This window comes from Haliaeetus albicilla, chromosome W (genome assembly GCF_947461875.1).
Source record: "Haliaeetus albicilla chromosome W, bHalAlb1.1, whole genome shotgun sequence".
Taxonomy (NCBI): domain Eukaryota; kingdom Metazoa; phylum Chordata; class Aves; order Accipitriformes; family Accipitridae; genus Haliaeetus; species Haliaeetus albicilla.
In genome coordinates this window covers 4,731,679-4,749,719 of record NC_091515.1, presented here as the reverse complement: position 1 = coordinate 4,749,719, position 18,041 = coordinate 4,731,679, and the positions used below count along the sequence as shown (strand labels likewise).

The window sequence follows — 18,041 nt, the reverse complement described above, 5'->3', positions numbered from 1 at the left end:
CCCCGCCGCCATCGTGCCCCTCAGGTGTGGTAGCGCCTTCTCCCTCCCTGCGCCTCAGAGCGCTGAGGGAATATATCTCTATATATTTTAAAAAAATAAAAAAAAACCACCCAAATGGGGCTTTTAGAAAAACACCCCGTTGCGGTAGTGCCCTTGAAATGGCCCTCGGCAGGCGGAAGGGGCGGAGAGCGGCGGCGGGGCGGGGTTGGGGCGGCATGAGGCGGGCCGCGGCCGGTGTGAGGCGGTGGAGGTCGGGGTGTGAGGGCTGGGGGGCAGGAGTACGAGGGGCTGGGGGGGGGTTGGGGAGTGTTCCCCTTTTTGGGGGGGTGCTCAAATTTCAATTTCTGTGGGAGCTGCGGGTGCTCATGCTCCTAGCCGCCCCATCCTGTAGCAAGTGCTGGTGGCGGAAGAAAAGCGTGGAAAACGGGGGTAAAAGGGATGCGGTGTGCGGCACTGTGTTGGTTTTCTTACCGATGCTACAGAGGAGCTTAAATTTTTTAGCCAGTCTGCTGGTAATGCGTTGTCACGACCCACTCGGAAGAGGAGGGTGAGTGACTCAGATTCGCCAATCCCAAGCAGTGTGGACTAAGGTGAGATAACTCTCAAGGTCCGTATAAAAACATCTACTAGATTCCCGCAGTGATTAGTGTATGTCTTAAACTAGGTTTTCCATTAATTGGTTAGGTATATAACAAATTATGGCAAGTCGTAAGGTACACTTTGTGTTACTTTAAGAGAAAAGAGAACTGGAGAGAGAGGGACATAAAGAAATCACTGGTCCTGGTTCCAGCGTTGGTCCAGCCAACGGGGTTTCTGGTTTGCAAGAATGCTCTTCTGCAGAATTCCACACACTTTCCTTCTTCTTTCTTCTTTTCTTCTCCTTTTTTTTTTTTCTCCTTATTTTAGTGGTACCTATCTTCCCCCTTTATGTTTGCCATATCAGTATGACCCACTTTCCTGCTACGGTGACAGCTTTGTTTCAGGTTCTTCCCCCTTCCTCCAGGTGACATGTAGCATGATTTGGGTTGAGACAGGGATGCGGTGGTCACATATGTTTAGCACAATCTCTGTAATCTTCATTAGCATATGCAGGGGCGTCAACTTTTAATATGTATTTCACGGGTAATGAGGTGAAGGTCATTCATCTGACGTGATGGCCCCAAAACCAGAGAGTTAACAAACTTAACAAGTTACACCAGGGCAGAACTGTCCTGTCTCCACAGGGCTTCCTCCCGCAGCCGCATCCTTTGCTATTCTTCCCACATGGGTCAAGTGTCCGCCTCATCAGTGCATTGAGCACCAGGCCTGCATTATTCAGTTCAGGGTACTTGTGAGTGTTTGAGATATTCCTTGGAGAGCCTCTGCCCCCAACCCCCCTTATCTTTACCAAGTTTTGTCTCTCACCATTGTTCATGCTTCCTTCAGGCTGCTTCTGTCAATCTTTGTTTCAGGGAGTTACAAGCTGTCTTACATGAAACCTAAAAGCTGACCCCATCAGAGGTGACGGTGACAGGGTCACACTGTCGCAAGCTGAGAAGAATCTCGCTGCAAGAGGCAGTTGTGCTTACAGCAGACAGGGATCTCTCCCTCATTATGATCCATCTACCAAGGCCTAACCCTGCAGGGACAGCACGCTTTGCAACAAGTCCCATAGGTGAGACATAGGATTTAGTCTGCTGGGGAGAAAGTGCCGAAACTCAGGCAGACACAGTGTGATCATGTCCCCGCGGTAATCCAGAATGGTTAGTAAAGCACAGATCACAGCAGACCTTTCTGGGAATTGAAAAGGTTGAGTGAAACATCCTCAACCATTTTGGCATGCATCGCATCAAACACGGTTCTTCAGCAGTGTTTCTTATGCTGATTATTTTGGTAATCACTTCAAATTCTGTACTACTGCCTGAAAAAAAAAACCCACCGTGATTTCAATAACCCATTTAAGTCTCATGCAATTGTGCTTTTTCTGTATTGCTGAAGAAAGGTGGTTGCTTGATAATTGTGTAAAGGGTTTGACTCAGAAGATGCATTTTTATGGCGTATTTTCTAATAAGGAGCACAGCTTTTATATGAATTTATGTAAGCAGTGATATACCAGCTGTTCAAATTTCAGTTGTTGCCCTTTAACTTAAAAATACGATTTAAGCCTTTTTGATGAAGGCCTTTATACGCTGTTATTTGCAATTTGCCTTGTGATATATGTGAAACATACAGTTCCATCCATCAAAACCCAAAATCCCCTCAAATGATGTTGCTGATTCGAGACTATTTCCTTAAAAATACAGGGTATAGGGGAAAAGCAAACTCTTTCAAAACATTTAGAGCGTTTAAGTCCACTTTGGTAAAAGCGTTGGCTGCAGCCAGTGAGTTGAGCTGATTCCCCCCCCGCCTTTAAAGAATTTAAAACTAGGGAAGTGGGCGGGGTCCTGCTGGGCCGGGCATTAGGGGAGGCCACGCCCTGAACTACAATTCCCGTCAGGCCCTGCGGCGCGCGGGGGAAGCCGGGACGGAGGCGGGCAGTTCGCTAGGCGGCGGGAGGCCGCCATGGAGGAGAAGCTCCAGCGGGTACCGGTGGGGCCGGGCCGGGGCGCGGCTGTCTCGGTGCGGGGTTTACTGGAGGTGGGCCCCGTCCTGGGGCCGTCTTAGGCCGGGCCCGGCTGCCCCTCACCCGCCCCGGGGGCCCAGGGCCTAGCGGTAGGGGGGGGGAGGCGCCGGGTCTCCCCCCCCACACACCCCGGGCGCGGAGCCGGCCCCGGTGCGTTGTCGGAGCCCTCGTCCCGCTCTGCCGGCAGCGTCTGTCTGGGCCCTTCCACACCCGAGCCGTGTCGCTGAAGGCTTTAGGGGACCCTGGCAGCTCTCGCTCTGCTTGTCTGGCACTCGGACGTGCGAGGTTTAAGGGCAGAAACGAGCCCGTGTCGGTTCTTGCCCCTCTGAGCGCTGGGGGACGGGCAAGATGTGGTCCCTGGTGGGTTTTGCAGCAGCGGAGCCTCCCTTCGGCCGCTTCATCCTCTGCTGCCTACTAGATAACAGCCCCAGCTCACTGGCCTTTAAGTATAGGGCTGGTTTAAGACGCTAGGTTATGGAGGTCTCGGGCGCCTGAAGTTTTACGCATTTTAAATCTTTCTCGCTGGAGAGAGTGGCAGAAAGATGTAATTCATCCTTTGTTCCCCAACTTGGCTTTCTTGCAGTATTAGAGTTTTCATCTACACGTAATTAGTGCTGTCTGCTTCTGAGGGCTTGATGGTTTTCTCCCCGGAATAGTTCAGGGTGATGTTTGCTGTGTGCAGTGTATGTAGCTGAGATGCTGGTACGGTAGAAGCGTAAAGAAGGATATGCTAGAAAGAAATGTCTTTTTAAGTTATAAGGCTGGGTCCTTTTCTATCAGGTTGCTTAGAGAGCCTTAGACAAGAATTTGTTACCTCAGTGTTGAACTTCCATGTGTTCAGTTATTATCAGTCACAATCTCTCTCCCATTCCTGACCTTCTTTTCAGTGCTAGAAACTGTGCTCTGCAGGGCTCCTGCCTGCACACTGAAGTAACCCTTTCTGCCCCGCTAGCCCATAGAGACTGTTCCCAATGATTGTGGTTTGGGCAGTTTTATCCCATGCTGCTTTAATGCAGTTTTTATCAGCTGCCCAAATACCCACTTAACATCTCTTGGATCATTAGTGTGTCTGTAACAAACATGTCATGTGAATAAAAAGATTAGAATTTCATCACCTGGAGATAAGCAGGTGTCCCGAGAAATGAGGGAGATTAAAATGGAAACGGTTTTCTAAACTACAGAGGGTGTTTGAAGAAGAGACAAAGGAAGTTGAACTCCCTTTTTCCACCCATGCCTCAGCTGATATAGCAGGAGTTATTCTTCAGGAATGCAGAGCTTGCAGCACTTTATATTTCTCACATCTATCAGCTATTTTCTGTCATTTCACTTGACCATTACCTCTGTTTTTTCCCTTCTCTGGCAGGTTACTTTATGGCTGAAGAAAATATATGGGAATCGGCCTGTTCCACAGTACGAAGTGAATGCAAGGACAATTGATATCTTGTATGAGCTTGTAGAATGCAATGAAGCCAGAGACAGGGATGTTTCTTTGCTGATAGAGGACATGAAGCAGAAGGCAACAGAATATGAAGCAGAAGGTGAGTTTGAAGCTCCAGTTCTCAGTTCCATCAAAGTTAGTTTTTCTCAGTGACCCTGAAGATTGTCTTTGTTAAAATCTTTCAAACAAATATACATAGGAATGGACTCAGCTTTTGTTCTGGTACGGCTTTTACTACAATGCATTCCATGCCTTCTTTTCAACAAAATTTACGGTGACATAAGGTTGGTCAAGAGCAATTTTTTAAGCCATCTTGAGCAGGCTGTAAATACGGACAAGCAGATTAATTGCTAAAACCTCCCAGCCTGCTGGGCTGAGTAGCACAGCATTGAAATATTGGCTGGATAGACAGGGAAGCAACCCTACAGCTGATTTAAGAGTCTGAGCTGGTGCTAATCCACTGTTAAGCAAAGCACTTGAGGAATCTGAAACAACAGTGAGATGATTAAGTTATGCTCGAGCTGTCTAGATTGAGTGTTTGATAATGTGGTTTTTTTGGAGCAAGTGAATGGTTCAGGGGACCATAATTACATTTTTAATGCACATGTTAAAAGAGAGAGTCCTATCTAGGCCTTAAAGAACAGTAAAATGAAATTACTAATTTGGGTTGTATTTGGTTTTCAGCTAACTATCTAGAGGGCCTTCTTGCAGAAAGCCTGGGTCTTTCCCTATCCAGTCTGTCCAGCGAAGGCACCAGCTACCTCAGTGTCTTGGTAGACAGCGCAATGACACTTGAAACGAAGGACACTTCTCTTGCTAGGTAATTATTTCCACTGTGCATCAGGAGTGATGGTCTGTGCTGTTTCTGGTTTTTCAATTCAACAGTTTCAAACTTGACTCTCGTACCAAGAACCTTACTTGTCCAGCTTCTTTTGCACCCCTTGGGCAGCTTTGGAGGACAGGAGAACTGAGCACAAAGCTCTAACTCTTGATTATCCCAGCAAAGGAAGTCTCTGAAGCCTGAGAGGTGCCTCAGCCACAGTTAATTCCCTCTTTTGCCCCTGCTTTTGTGGTGAGTGGCTGCAGGATGCTGCCACTCAGACTGCCATGCCAGGTAGCACAAGCTAGAGCAGGTTTCATACTGCTTAGGCAAGGACTGGGGAACTGTAACTGGTCTTTGTCTCGGCTCCTCTTTCTTCCCTCTCTTGCCTGGCCTCAGTTAATGTAAGGAGATTTCCTGGGCTCAGCCACAGAGAAATGGCAGCTGTTAGTCTGCTTTTCCTGGGCCCTTCTCCCTAGCCTGGCTTTGACCCATAACACAGCAGGTTTGTGCTAAGCACTGGCAGTCAGGAAGGGCCAAAATCTGCCTTGGAATCCAATTTTTGTATGATGTTCAGGAGCTTGGCTCTTGCAGCTCTTCCCCTGAGCTGGAGGGGGTAGCAGCTTTGAACCATTTGGGAAGAGGAAGAGACTGAAATACTGCTGGGCATATCTCGGGGACGTGAGTTTTCAGGGACTGAACACAGTTTCTCTCAAAGGCATATTGGCAGGCCAGGAGTGGAGCATCTGATCATGTCAAACCCAGTGGTTATATTCACTAGAGTGCTAGGTCTTGTTTACTTCCTCCTACTCAGATTGCTGGGCTGTTTCTGCTTCCGCACAAAAACTTAGTTAAGGGAAGCAAATACCCTTAGTTACTTATTTTACTTTCCTCTTCTAAAATAGCTGGCAGTTATCTGATATATTATGAGAACAAAAAAAAAAAAAAGTAATTTGTGGAAAGTGTAGAGAAAATAATAATTCTGAGTTTCAGAAGAGCTGAATCCTGAGCATTCCCACTGAATCTCTTTTTTTTTACCAGCTTCTTCTCTGCCATCAATGATATGACTTCGGAGCTGTATGCAACAGAATCAAAAAACAGAGAAATGGAACTGGAATTGAGCAACCTCAGGAAAAAACTAACTGCAGCGGTGATGCTGGAAAAGCAGTTAGAGGAGTGAGTAATGGATGAGAAAGGGGAAAGATGTAAGCAATACTGCTGATCTCTGCAATGTGGAACATTGGTTGTGATAACTAACACAGATAGTTTCAGATTTTTGACACATCTCTAATTCACAATATCGAAAGCCATGTGCTGTGGACACATTCAGTAATCAGAGGAGATTCAGGATACAATCAAACTCGTTATTTTAAACCAAAAATGGTCTACAAGCAGTTGTCGGATACGGGCTTGCATCCTCCACCGGTTGCCTTCGTCTGAGGGTGAAGGCAAACCTGATTTTCTTACCACATTTAGTGTGGGCTCTGAAGTCAGAGGTGAAGGAGTCAGGCAAAACAAAACCTGTTCCCAGGTAAGAATTTCCTTTAACCAGTGTGTGGGAGACTTAAAAAAAAAAAAAAAAAAAAGGGTATCAAGTCTGTTCCCTAGAGGATGTAATCTGAGGTGCTTTGCCAAGCACAGCAGGATCAACCCCTGCCTTGAGTGGGGATTGACCCAGATGATCTCCACAGCCCCCTTCCAGTCCAATTATTTTCTGGGTTTTGTCTTTTAAGGTAGTAATTGTGGCACTGCTTGTAGCAAAGATACCAGACCTGTATGCTTTGTGCAGGTTTGTCATGGCTGCTCTCTGTGATTGTAAGTTTAGCTTGCGTAGCAGGTCTCTAACTAAATTAGGGAATTATACAGAAGACTATTACTCTTTGCTTTTATGCAGCTGGCTTTCCCCTTGGCCTCTTTTTTTTCCCTGGCCTTTGGGACTCTGGATGTAACAGCTGTGGATGTTTCCACCGGGAAAACTCACAGGGAAATACAATTTTTTCTCCATTCTCTCCCTTCTTGTGTTGGTTGTATTACAGGTTTTAGCTTGAGCGTAGATAATTAAGCAGTATTGGTATACTGGTATCTCTTTGAATGTAAAAGTTTGTTTCTGTTTGTATTTTTTTTTTTTTTAAGGGATCTTAAAAAAGCAGAGGAACTTCTGGAGGTAGAAAAGGCCAAAGCTGACAGCCGATCCCAGAACTTGAAGTTTCTGAAAAATAAATCTGAGGATTTAAAAATCAGGATCAAGGCTGCTGAGGTAGATGGAAGGAATTTTCTAACAAGGCATTGTGACAGGATGGCACAGTCATGGTTGGTTGGGACCAAACATGTAGTTACAGAGACATCCCAGGAGCTTCCTAAACTCCAGGACTGAGGACTCGTGCTAACAGGACAACGTGTTACAACACTTCAGTTGTTCTTGCTATAGTCATGGTCTCTCCCCAGGACATCCTATGATAAATGCAGGGACACTTTCTCTTCTTTCACTGGGAACTGCATTAACTTGGACTATCTTGTGCTTATTGTGAGGTACTGTCCTATAAGAGTATACAGACAGCTACCAGTAGAGCAGCTGATTCACTGAGGTAAACTGTGTGTCAAAATTCTGAACATAGCCATTTTTTGAAATTAATAAATGATTAAACACAGAAGGCAGAATTTGCACTGTCTTCTTCACCTTTCCTATGTGATGAAGGATATGTGAATGCTTTATTTAGCACTTGGATGCTGTCCGATACCTTGACAAATATGAGATGGAAAACATTGTTGATGACATTTTACTGAGAAGCCTCTTCCCAGCCTTGCCATGTGCTCTTCTCCCAGTAGTTTTCTGGAAAGACTTGTTATTCTTGATACAAATTTTAGTAGCAACTGATTTCATATACTAGCTATAGCTGTGGTTCAAATAGATATTTCTGGTGTTGACAAACTGCATTCTTGTTGGCCTGTTTAGATCAAAACCCAAGGAAATGGTAAAAATCTTTCTCCTCCCCGTTGTATTTTGTGGTCAGTTATGAACGAACCCTTTCCTGTTTGTAGGAGCAGCTTGCTGCCACGGGGTTGGACCAGTCGCTGACACACGAGTCGCTCATGAGCCTGTCTGAGGTAGGTCTTTTGGTACAAGATGGATATTTCTACGGTGGTACAGAGCAGGCTTGTTTGTTGGGTGGTTTCAGGAAACGTAGTTTGCTGTTTGGTTATGTGAACAAATATTAATAGTAAAAAGAAGCACAAATAGAAATCTTGTAGATGGTTATCTCTGAACTGGAGTATGTTGGATAGCTTTGTCTCTCCTGGAAACTGAGAAGCATCTGGGTGCTGAAGTGGTACCTTTTCTTCAGGGTTAGATGTGGGCTTATTTTGGACTTGGGAAGAAGTTTTCCTTCTGGAACTGATTGAGGGGAACAATTGGAATCTTTGGTTTTGTTGCCTTTTGTTTTTCCCTCTTTTCTCTTTCTGCCTCTGTAATTGGGAATATAGCCTACTAGAGAATTTCCACGGAATAAATTCCCTGCCACTGAAAGAAAATTGGCAGCCCGTGATCTGTCTTATAAACAGTGGATATTCTGTGGACTATATCCTGTTACATGGCTACCTGGGTATTGCAATTACTTGGTAGAATGACCCAGGTGATTCTTTCTAGTTTGTGTGAAATAAATCTGCTTTCAAATGCTTCAGGGTAAGGGGAGGAGGTCAAGTGAAACCCAAATTCTGAACCACTGTGCTTTTTTTTTTCTTGTGTCTCTAAATATAACATTTCTCAGCTGTATTGTAAGCCCAGCGAGATAATTTGTTAAAGGAAAAAGCACATTTCTTGAGTTACTAGCTATAGATTCTCGAGCTTTGTGCTGAAGCATTTGTGCACATGTAACATGTATTTGTGTTGTTCTGTCTGCACTCACCATATTTTAATATTCTTTGCTATTACTGTAATGAGAACTTAGTCTTTCTCCCCATTTCTTTTTCTAGCTTTTCCTGCAGGTCGGTTAATTTGAACAGTGGGACAGGTTTCCTGATTTTTATGTTGTCGTTCTCATGAACCAGCACTGGGTGGCAATGTTTACATTGCACAGTGTTTCAGAAGCATACTAGCCAAAAATAATTTCTTTTGGTATTTTACATAGAAAAAGTCATAGGCAGTTTTCTAGACCTGTCATCTTCTAGAACCTGAGTGTAAGGGCAGGTTTGACTCCCTGACATTTCTGTGTCTGCTTTGCCAAGAGCTCAGTGAATTGGGCAGCACAAATGACTTATCTTCGGAGCGCTTTAGTTTTTCTGGTTTTGTGGGTTTTTTTCACTTTTAAGTTGATTATTTGAAAAGAGTTGAGGACTGTGGAAGGTACTCAATTTTCAGCCCCTAAGAGAAATTATCTCCCCTTGTTAACAGAATAAGCAAAGCAGTGCAAGTGTAAGGGTTGTCTTTTTTATGACCACGTGTGCAAAACTGTTTTCACACAGAAGCCAAAGGCATGAGAGTGTATTTCCTTCCTTGGGGCTCAGTCCTCTCTGGCCTACAGAGAAAATCCTCTATCTGGTGGATTCTCATTTCAAATCCCCTCTCCTTTCAAGGAGGTGAGATCAGGTGGTTATACTGTAAGAAAAGACATCTGAAGATGTCTTGGGAACGAAGAAAAACTCATTGATACCTCTGTGTAAAATTTGAGCTGGGTTTGACTGATAACGGAATGAATAACAGAGCTTTCATCTTCCATGGGTTTTAAGGATTGTGAAAGCTCTCCCCAACATCTGTGGATTCTGAAATGCTGTAGATAATTGTGGATCTATTTCACTGATTTACGTCACTTCTACAAGTAAGACTATAGAATATAATCTGCCTTGCTCTCTTCACAGAAACTGGCTGGACTGCAGGAAGAAATTGTGCCTTTGAAGAAGAAACTGGAGTCCTACCTAGATTTAACTCCTGTAATTATTTTTTCCACTGTTCTATTGTATTTGCCATTAGATTAATTTTGATGGACTTCAGAATGTAAAGGCTATTGTTGTGATGATTTCAGTGAACAGGTAGATGTCCTACAGGTCTATTAATGGTGTAAACAGAAGACTTTACTTAAACAGAAGGCTATTTATTAATCAAAGCCAAGAAATTAAGTATGCTTACCCGGCAAACTTGCTCTAACAAAACGCACAGATTTGCTGGGTGAGCTCAGTATCGAGGTAAATTAGCTAGAAGTTAGACAAAGAAATGTGGAAGAAAATGTAATTCCTTAGTATAACAAATTTTTTGAGATTTACCAATATATTAGCTGTACATGTCATCAGGTTGTCAATATGGTGGACACAGCACATTGTGCAGGTGTTGGAGCTCTGAGCAAAATTTTAATAATTATGAAGAAATAGCCAAATGTAGGTGTTGTCCCCTAAACAAGTACTCTAGCTAGTGTGAGTACTGGCTGCTTCGTAATTTTGATTTCTCTTGAGGATGCTGGGTACTCAGCTCTCTGAAAATGCAGGTTTCTCATTTAGGTGACCAAATTGCAGTTTTGAAAGCCCCTGTCTCTGTATCTCTTCTTCATTTTATATTTTGGCCATTGTCACTATTGGTCCCTGTGCTAGGAGTTACTATCAGACTGCTGTGGGAAGCATCTTTTATAAAGGGATTCTACTTTTTTCAAATTAGAATGCTTGTTACAGAAGATTGTTCCAGTTAAGGGTGATTTGTGAACAACTTTGTAGTGGCTTAAAGAAATCATGGGTAAACAAGGCTTTAGTCCATGAAACAGAAGGCCTTGGCTTTGTGTGGCATTGGTACATCGCCACCTGTGATACTTGGGATGACTAAACCCAAGTATTTCCAGTCTCCTTTGGAAGGCTGCCATTCCTTGTTACAGATAGGTGTTAAGGATTCTTCTCTTTGTCATCCAGGGGAGAAGTTGCAAAACCTGGAGTGTGATTAGTTGAATGGATTTTGGTTTTATTAAATATGATTGTAACTGTTTATAGTTTTGTATTGGAGTTACCTGATACGTCCCCTGTTACCTCCTCATCTGAGCACCCCACAGCCTTTAATAGAGCTAACCTCAGACCTTTCTGTGTAAGAGGTGAAAAAGATTTACTCCAGTTCTTATAAATGGGGCATAGAGGTCCAGAGAAACCAAGAGGCTTGTCCAGAAACCTATAGAAACTCTGCGATTAATCACATCTCTTGTATTATGAACTAGGGACCTGTCTGCTGGGCCATGCTTCTCTCTTCACCTCTTTAGCTCCTCCATCGAGTTCCTGCCTCTCAACAACTACTACTGTCTCCCTCCTAGGAGAAAAGGATGAAGGGAGAGAGGGTGGCACTGCTTCTCTTTTAACTCCATCTTACTCAAAGAGGCAGCTGCCTTCTTTCCTCAAGCAAAACAGGACATTCAAATTGGATTAGGTTCCCCAGTTCCCCCCTCCCTCCCATCTTCTTGTCAGTGGAGACAGGGAGAGCCCCGCTGCCTCGCTTCTAGTGCAGGCAGAAGGAGGGAGGAAGGTTTGTCCTTGCAAGCTTATTGTGCTTTGGAAAATTCATGCATGGATATGTTTAAAATCCAGTTCCTTGATGGGTTTGGAAAATTGCTAAAAATGTTTTGGTGTGGGGGGTTTTTTTTGAGACTTTAGGCCATACCAGATTTTTGAAAAATATGCGATTGCTCAAACCAAACTGATAGTAGGCTTTTAATTTCAGTACCTTATGGATGTGAAGGGTGTACACAAAACTGATTTCGTTATCCCTGAATTCTCCTGCAGCACATCATTAGACTCTTGCAATGATGCAGGGACTCTGTTTCCGGCTGAAATTGATTTTTATGTCACTTTCTCTCATTAGAATCCTTCCCTTGCACAAGTGAAGATTGAAGAAGTAAAACGAGAACTGGTAAGAGCTTTTTATCTTTCATGGAGATTTAAAGGAGTGCTGTCGTTCCAAAACAAGCTATATATACTGGTTGTAGATTTATCTACCTCAGATTGTAGTCTTAATGATCTCTAGAGGGAAATTCTGCTCTGGTAAGGCAGAAGCTGTGCATATTGGTAGGACGAACTGGTGGAGGAATGATATCTAAGCTACAAAGGCAGTTGGGCATAATGGTATCAGTGGGGATTAGATATCTATATCCCTCTGGATTTTGTCTGCTTCACCTGTCAGAATGTTTATTCACTCAGCTGCATTGCAGCTTCTTGGTCTCACAACCTTCCTTGCTGCTCCTGAACTCTCAGAGGACACCAGGGCCCATATTTTATCTAACAGCTGCCTTGTAGACTGCAATGGGGACTTTCCCCTATAAAACATAATGCCTCTTTCATCTGCTTGTTTCGGGAAATGTTTACACATAAAGCTGTTTGGGGAGTTCATAGGTAGCTTTTCTGAGTGAGCTGGGCCACATTTGAGCATAAAACCTGTCTGTTTCTTTGGGCTACTGTCTGCTTGCTCATAGATAAAGCACAAGGTATTCAGTGATAAGCCTTAAAGCTGTGATAAAAAAATCACAGCTAATTGAGAGTATCTTGTACATTTTCAGGTGGGACTGCTCAGGTTGGTAAGCCACTTGTTTTTGATTCAGAAATACAAGCTCACTTTACCAGGCTGAGGCTTTTACCAGGTCAGAATACTCACCTCTGGAGAGTACCTGTTCAGCTTGAAGGTGTCTAATATCCCATTGGGGCACAGTGTAAAGGCAACTGAGCTTGTTTAGCCCTTCATTTGGAGATTTCTCTGTAGTTGTCTACAGAGGCTGCTGCCATTTGCAGTAGTGAGACCTTCCAGTTCAATACTTGGGTTAATCTTGGGTTGCTAATAATATCCCAAGGTTTGATCATTGTAGATATGTTTGTTTAGCAGGAACGTAAGAAAACTGTTTCATGGTCACTGATTCCTCTTGGTTTTCTCTCCCACTAGAATGCCTTGGAGGCTGAGTTCTCAAAGCAGATTGATATGCTGACTCTTGAGATGCCAGAGCCCAGCAAACTCCAGTTCAGCTGAAGTGGCCCGTGTGGAAGATTTTCCTTCTGTTGTCTATTTATTTGCACTAGTAAAACATTTTGGAGTTCTTGCGTACTTCTGCAGCTTCCTGACTTACTCTTCTTGCTGTTGGATGGCACAGTTGTGACCTTCCAGGAAGCATGCTCATTTTTAGGGGTTCATGATGCCTTGTATTTGTAAACGTCACCTGTTTTTCATAAAATAACCCCCAAACTTACTGTTTTCTTTGTCAGTTCTTTCTCCATATGTGACACACACCTGTAACTGGACTCCAGATGGCACCTTCACCAGGAGATGTCCCTGTGAGGATTTGTTTGACCATTACCACTTTGAATTGAACTGCTCAGGAAGTCTAGTTTTCTTCTTTTTCCCAGTCCAGGCTCTGGATTGTGCTTTTTCCTGGAGTCCTCTCTTTGGTGGTACAAGTACAGTGATGACAGACTTTCTTTACATCTGCTAGGTCACTGGCTTTTGCTCCCTTGTTTTGTTTTCTCTTGTCATTTCAGGGTTGGGGACACATAATTTTTTTTTTTCCCACTAATAGCTTGTGTGATGTTTACTAAGTTTGTGAAGATGAGTTCTAGAATCATGCCTGGAGTGCTGCTTAGTTTGAGCACTTTAAACAGAAGTGAACAGTTAATTTTCTCCTTAATGTCCTCAGCAGGGATTTGATATGTGAATCAAAGTGAACAATATGGAAATTGTGATCTAGGGCTCAGAATAGGAGTTCCCATTGCCTTCTAAAGCCCTGCAGCATCCGAGACAGCCCACAGAGGAGATTTTCTTGTGCGTGTGATGCCTGTCTACCTTTGTGGAAAGAGGTCGAGCTCTGACCATGTTTCACGTGGGTCGTAGTATTGGCTTCACGGATCAGCGAATTGTACTGCTCACACAGGTAAGAGCTGAGGTGAGGTGTAGCAGCATCAACCTCCTAAGGTTCAGTAGTTTTCGTTGAGAAAATGGAAGCTCACGGCACTAACCTCTAAGGTTTGCCCATGTTCAAGGCTCCGAGAGATACCAGTCTACTGCCGACTACTTGTTGTTTCTCCTTACATTAATAAATAAAGCTGAGCTAAGCACATGGAAGTAGAAAAATAGCTGTATGGATAGTGAAGAGATAGCTTTAAAAACAAAACCCAGCTTTATAGTAAGACCTTTCTAGGCCTGAAAATACATAAATATTTTTTTAGAACCACTGTGGGATGTGATCATTCTGAAGCTAGATTGTCCCTTCCAATTCTACCTTAAATGTCATCTTCCAAAAGGGTCCCCAGAGCCCTCCTCTTACTTCCATGCCACCACCACACCACCCTTAAAAACACCCCAGCTTTTAAAGTTGTTTTGTATTAAAGCCAAAATAGGAAAATCTCCTGTGGATGGGGAAAAATGAAAATCTAGATATAGTGGCAGCACTTAAGGACATCAAGCAGGGACTAGGGCTTGTTTGTACTGGGCAAAGTCCAGACAAATAGCAGCAGTGCTCTTGGTGACAATTTGTAGCTACATCTGTTTACGATTAGAGTTGCAAAAGATTATGGTAATGATTTAGCATGGTGTGCCTGTCCCCCGGAGCTGTTACTTCACTGCAGAAATTGATTTCACTGATCTGTAGGAAGAGATTCTTTCTGTTGCTTCATGTCCTCCCTTGAAGCAATAGGATCATGACATCTGTGTCTGATTATGCTTAGGGTGTAGCTCTGATTTCTAAGAAGCTGCAAGCTCGGAATGACACTGGTGTCGGTAAAGTGCCACAGCCTCCTCACCTTGTGACCTTCTTCACCTCATTTCTTTCACTGTGATGGGGAAGAATTGAAGGGTGTTCAGAGAGCTGCTGATTATGGGAATCTTTGGCCTCATCTTCCGTACACCAGTGGGAGTTGCTGTTCAGTTTCAGGTTTTTAAATCAAGACACTAGGAAAGGGTTAGTTACCTTAGTTTCATGGCTGTTTATCTTCAGTTCCTTCTGGGCTAGAAATCAAGATGGGCAAAAGCAAGTGGAGAAGCTGTCTTTGTACGGGTAGGCTAAACTGGCTAAGGGAAATTACCTCAGAGGTAACTGATGTGAAGTCTAGAGCGGGCACAGTTGCGCAGGGATGACTACAGGTACAGCTGCCTCTTGCCAAAAAAACACCAGAAGGTGGCAAGGGAGTAGTCTTTGAATCTGGAAAGAGCAAGAGCATAATCTGATTGTTCCTCTTGTGGAAGGGGAAAGAAGTCATAATCTTGAAAGGCATCAGAACATAGGTGGGTAGACATCAGAGAATGATTTAACAAGAAAGCCGTTGTAAGGCACTGGAGGTCATGGCCTGACAGTTAAGGAATCTTAATCTTAATCACTGGGGGCTTTTAAGACCAGATCAGAAATGCTTTGTTTATGTGTTTATAACATGAGGGAGCATTGATCGTGCTTTGGGATAGAAAGATGGATTAGATGAGGGCTCGAGGATGCTACCAGCCCTGCTTTGCAATGAGTGCCTCAAGAGTTACTCGGCTAATATTGGATGAAGGCTTTTTATTGCACACGCGTAACCATGACTCGAGGCTTGGGAGGATTTGCCGGGACTGTGGCGCTCCCTTAGCACCACTTCATCATGTAACACTGCACCAGTTGTGAAAGCTGGGGAGTGTTCTCCCCCTGTGCCCGCAGGGCAGCTGCACCGCTCCCCGGCTGCTGCTGTTTCACAGCATGTGTTGTGTCCCATTCATTGGCAAAGAGCCTGAACAGAGACAGCGGCAGGGCCAGACTCTGACTCAAGAGCTGCCCAGAGATAGCCAAGTGTTGCTTCCTAGTGTTGGAAATGCAAGGAGAAAAAAAACATAGCCAGCAGCTGCATTTGAGCTGTGTGCCACAGCTGTGCCATCTGCAGCACATGCAACATAAATCAGCAGCCAGTTGTCAGGTCCGACAGTTCAGCTTTTGATGGATATGGCGAAAGTCAAATAAACAAGCTTTATGCAGCCAGTGGACCATCAGTAAGATTTCTCAGCTCTTCAGTTGTGCATTTGCATGGGCAGAGCGCCTTGCAAGGCAAGCGGAGGTGTCCTTCCTCGCTGTTGGTGTTTTGGGGCGGTCCAGCTTTTCCAGCGCAGGGATGGGATGCCGGCGCAGGAACACCTCGCAGAGGTCCTGCTGAGACAGGAGCTCGCCAGCCTGAGTGCTTGGCTGAGAAAATGTTAGATTTTGGGCTTCGCTCTCTACCCTGGCATCTGTTGAGTGTTTCCACAGAGGTCGCACTGGGTGGTGAGGAGCTGCGGCAGCCTGGAGGGAGACTGCCAGCTGGACCCCTCGGCTGTTGTATATTATGAAATAATCGCCCAACTGAGAATGACACGAATGCCTGGAGAGGCCTCCGCTGCTTCAGCCTCACTTCAGATTACATCAGCTGCTCTGCTCTGAACTCCCAGTCTGATTTTTGGAGACATCCGTCTACTGACACCTGCAAGCTGAGAGCAGTTGTGCTTGCTGGGAGCTTTGCGTGGGGGTCCCGCAGCTCCGGGGCAGCTGCCCACGGTGTGTGACGCTGTGGGGCTGGAGCCAGAGCCAGGCTGAGCTGCAGACCCCTCAGTTTTATGGATGAAGTGTGAAAGATGTGTGTGCATTATCACTGTGTGCTCAATTCCTCCGCCTGGAAATTGTGATGATCCAAATTCCACCTGAAAAAAAAATATCAAAATTATGCACTAGATGTGAAAACCAGTGGTCAACCTCAAGTGTAAACTTGTATATGTTTTACCACAAAGTGACATACTGTTCTTATCAGGCCAATAGGCAAAATAATAATGGCTTTAGGAAAAAAGAATTCATCCCCAGCTTGGCTAGGGGATAGAGATTTATTTAAAACAAAGCATTTAGGTACTAAACCCAGAACAATAAAAATAAAATGCTGGAGAAATGCAAAATACATGAAGCAAATTTAAGGCTACTGAGCTGAAATATGTATCTGTTTACTCAAAATGCATTGAATCAAAAGAAGCAGATGGAATCTCTTTTGGCTATATATTTTGGCTAGTACTATAGAAATACTCTATTTGTTGCAAACATTTCATTCTGGTTGCTTTTCAAGTTTCCTTTGACCAAAAGTATTCAAAATTTTTTTTCATATTAATCCTTTAGTAGATAGAGAATATTAATATGGGACTTTGTAATTAAATACAATTTTAAAAATATTAAAGTGGTTTCAGTATTTATTTAAAAAGTAAGTTGGTTGCATTTTACACCGTCTCCAGTAAAAAACTCCAAATACTCGTCCAATACAGGATTCTGTTTTGGGAACTTACAAGCAAAAAATGCCTGTAAACATACTTAAGATTTTTTTTTTATTGCATCTAGTACTAAATAGGTCTTACAGGTATAGGAGAGATTTTGTATTTCTGAGCTGTTCTTTGAATTTTTAAATTACAGGGTCAGCAGTGAAACAATAGTAGTCCTGGTCCATGCCGCCTTGTGTGCTGCAGGAAATCCTTCAGTTTGTCTCTGAGTACACAGCTGCTGTTAGTAACTTCAAGTGGCTTTAGAAATATTTTTCATTTTCTTATACGCTCACTTCGTTAAAAAATTCAGTACTGGGCTGAAGATTTCTGCTTCTCCAATTCAGAAATATTTCTTCTGAAAAAAAACCCCACAAGCGAGTAAGTAGAGGCTTTACCAGTAAGCGTGTGTTTAAAGTAAAACTTGCGGTTCCTTCTCTCTTCACTGGATACTACCTACGTGGGAGGATACAGCACTACCTCCATCTGCCTTGGAGTCATTCAGCATTACACCGTCCTTCCTGAACTGTGTAATCTCCGGTAAAAAAAAACACCAAGCAACAACTCCAAAACTATGACCTAATCTAATAAACGCTTCCTCTAGCCCCTTGCTAAATATGCCTTTAATGCTAATTAAGCAGCATAGCACAGCTGCTTAATTAGCCAATATTGGCTGGTAAAACCCAGCAGCAAGGAAAGGTTTTATCTCTCTTCCTTCCCCAGGAGACACAGGCTGTAGCTCGGGGGTGGGTGAACCCCGCAGTGTCCCGGGCACCTTTCCTGTGGTCCCCGTTTGGCCGCCACCGGTGGCTGTGGAGGACTCTGGGTGACTTTGTGAAGGAGCGGGCGCTCAGCAAGGGGATGGCTTGGCTGGGTTTCAGCGGCGCATTTGTGATTTCAGATGCTTGGCAGCCTGCAGCCCAGCTTGGAAAACGGGCGTTGTTTAAATGTTACTTGGAAGGTG

The 18,041-nt window shown here is 44.1% G+C and overlaps 1 protein-coding gene across 4 annotated transcripts; it reads left to right on the top strand.

Moving 5' to 3' along the window:
- The first annotated feature begins 99 nt into the window (after positions 1-99).
- On the top strand, positions 100-13,047 carry HAUS1 (HAUS augmin like complex subunit 1). 4 transcript variants are annotated; one of them, XM_069775254.1, is made up of 9 exons: positions 100-144; positions 3,966-4,140; positions 4,725-4,860; positions 5,902-6,036; positions 6,994-7,117; positions 7,900-7,965; positions 9,712-9,783; positions 11,678-11,725; positions 12,746-13,047. In XM_069775254.1, the coding sequence occupies exons 1-9, from the start codon at positions 115-117 to the stop codon at positions 12,827-12,829; spliced, it is 870 nt and encodes a 289-aa protein (XP_069631355.1). In that variant the 5' UTR covers positions 100-114; the 3' UTR covers positions 12,830-13,047. The 4 variants fall into 4 exon arrangements, with proteins under 4 accessions (XP_069631355.1, XP_069631358.1, XP_069631357.1 ...); XM_069775257.1 differs by lacking the exon at positions 100-144 and adding an exon at positions 362-590; XM_069775256.1 differs by lacking the exon at positions 100-144 and adding an exon at positions 1,496-1,654.
- The last annotated feature ends 4,994 nt before the right edge of the window (positions 13,048-18,041 follow it).

Coding starts and splice junctions, on each gene's coding strand:
- HAUS1 (XM_069775254.1), top strand. CDS start 115: ATGGGGCTTTTAGAAAAACACCCCGTTGCG. Junction 145..3,965: donor TAGAAAAACACCCCGTTGCG/GTAGTGCCCTTG, acceptor CTTCTCTGGCAG/GTTACTTTATGGCTGAAGAA. Junction 7,966..9,711: donor CGCTCATGAGCCTGTCTGAG/GTAGGTCTTTTG, acceptor CTCTCTTCACAG/AAACTGGCTGGACTGCAGGA.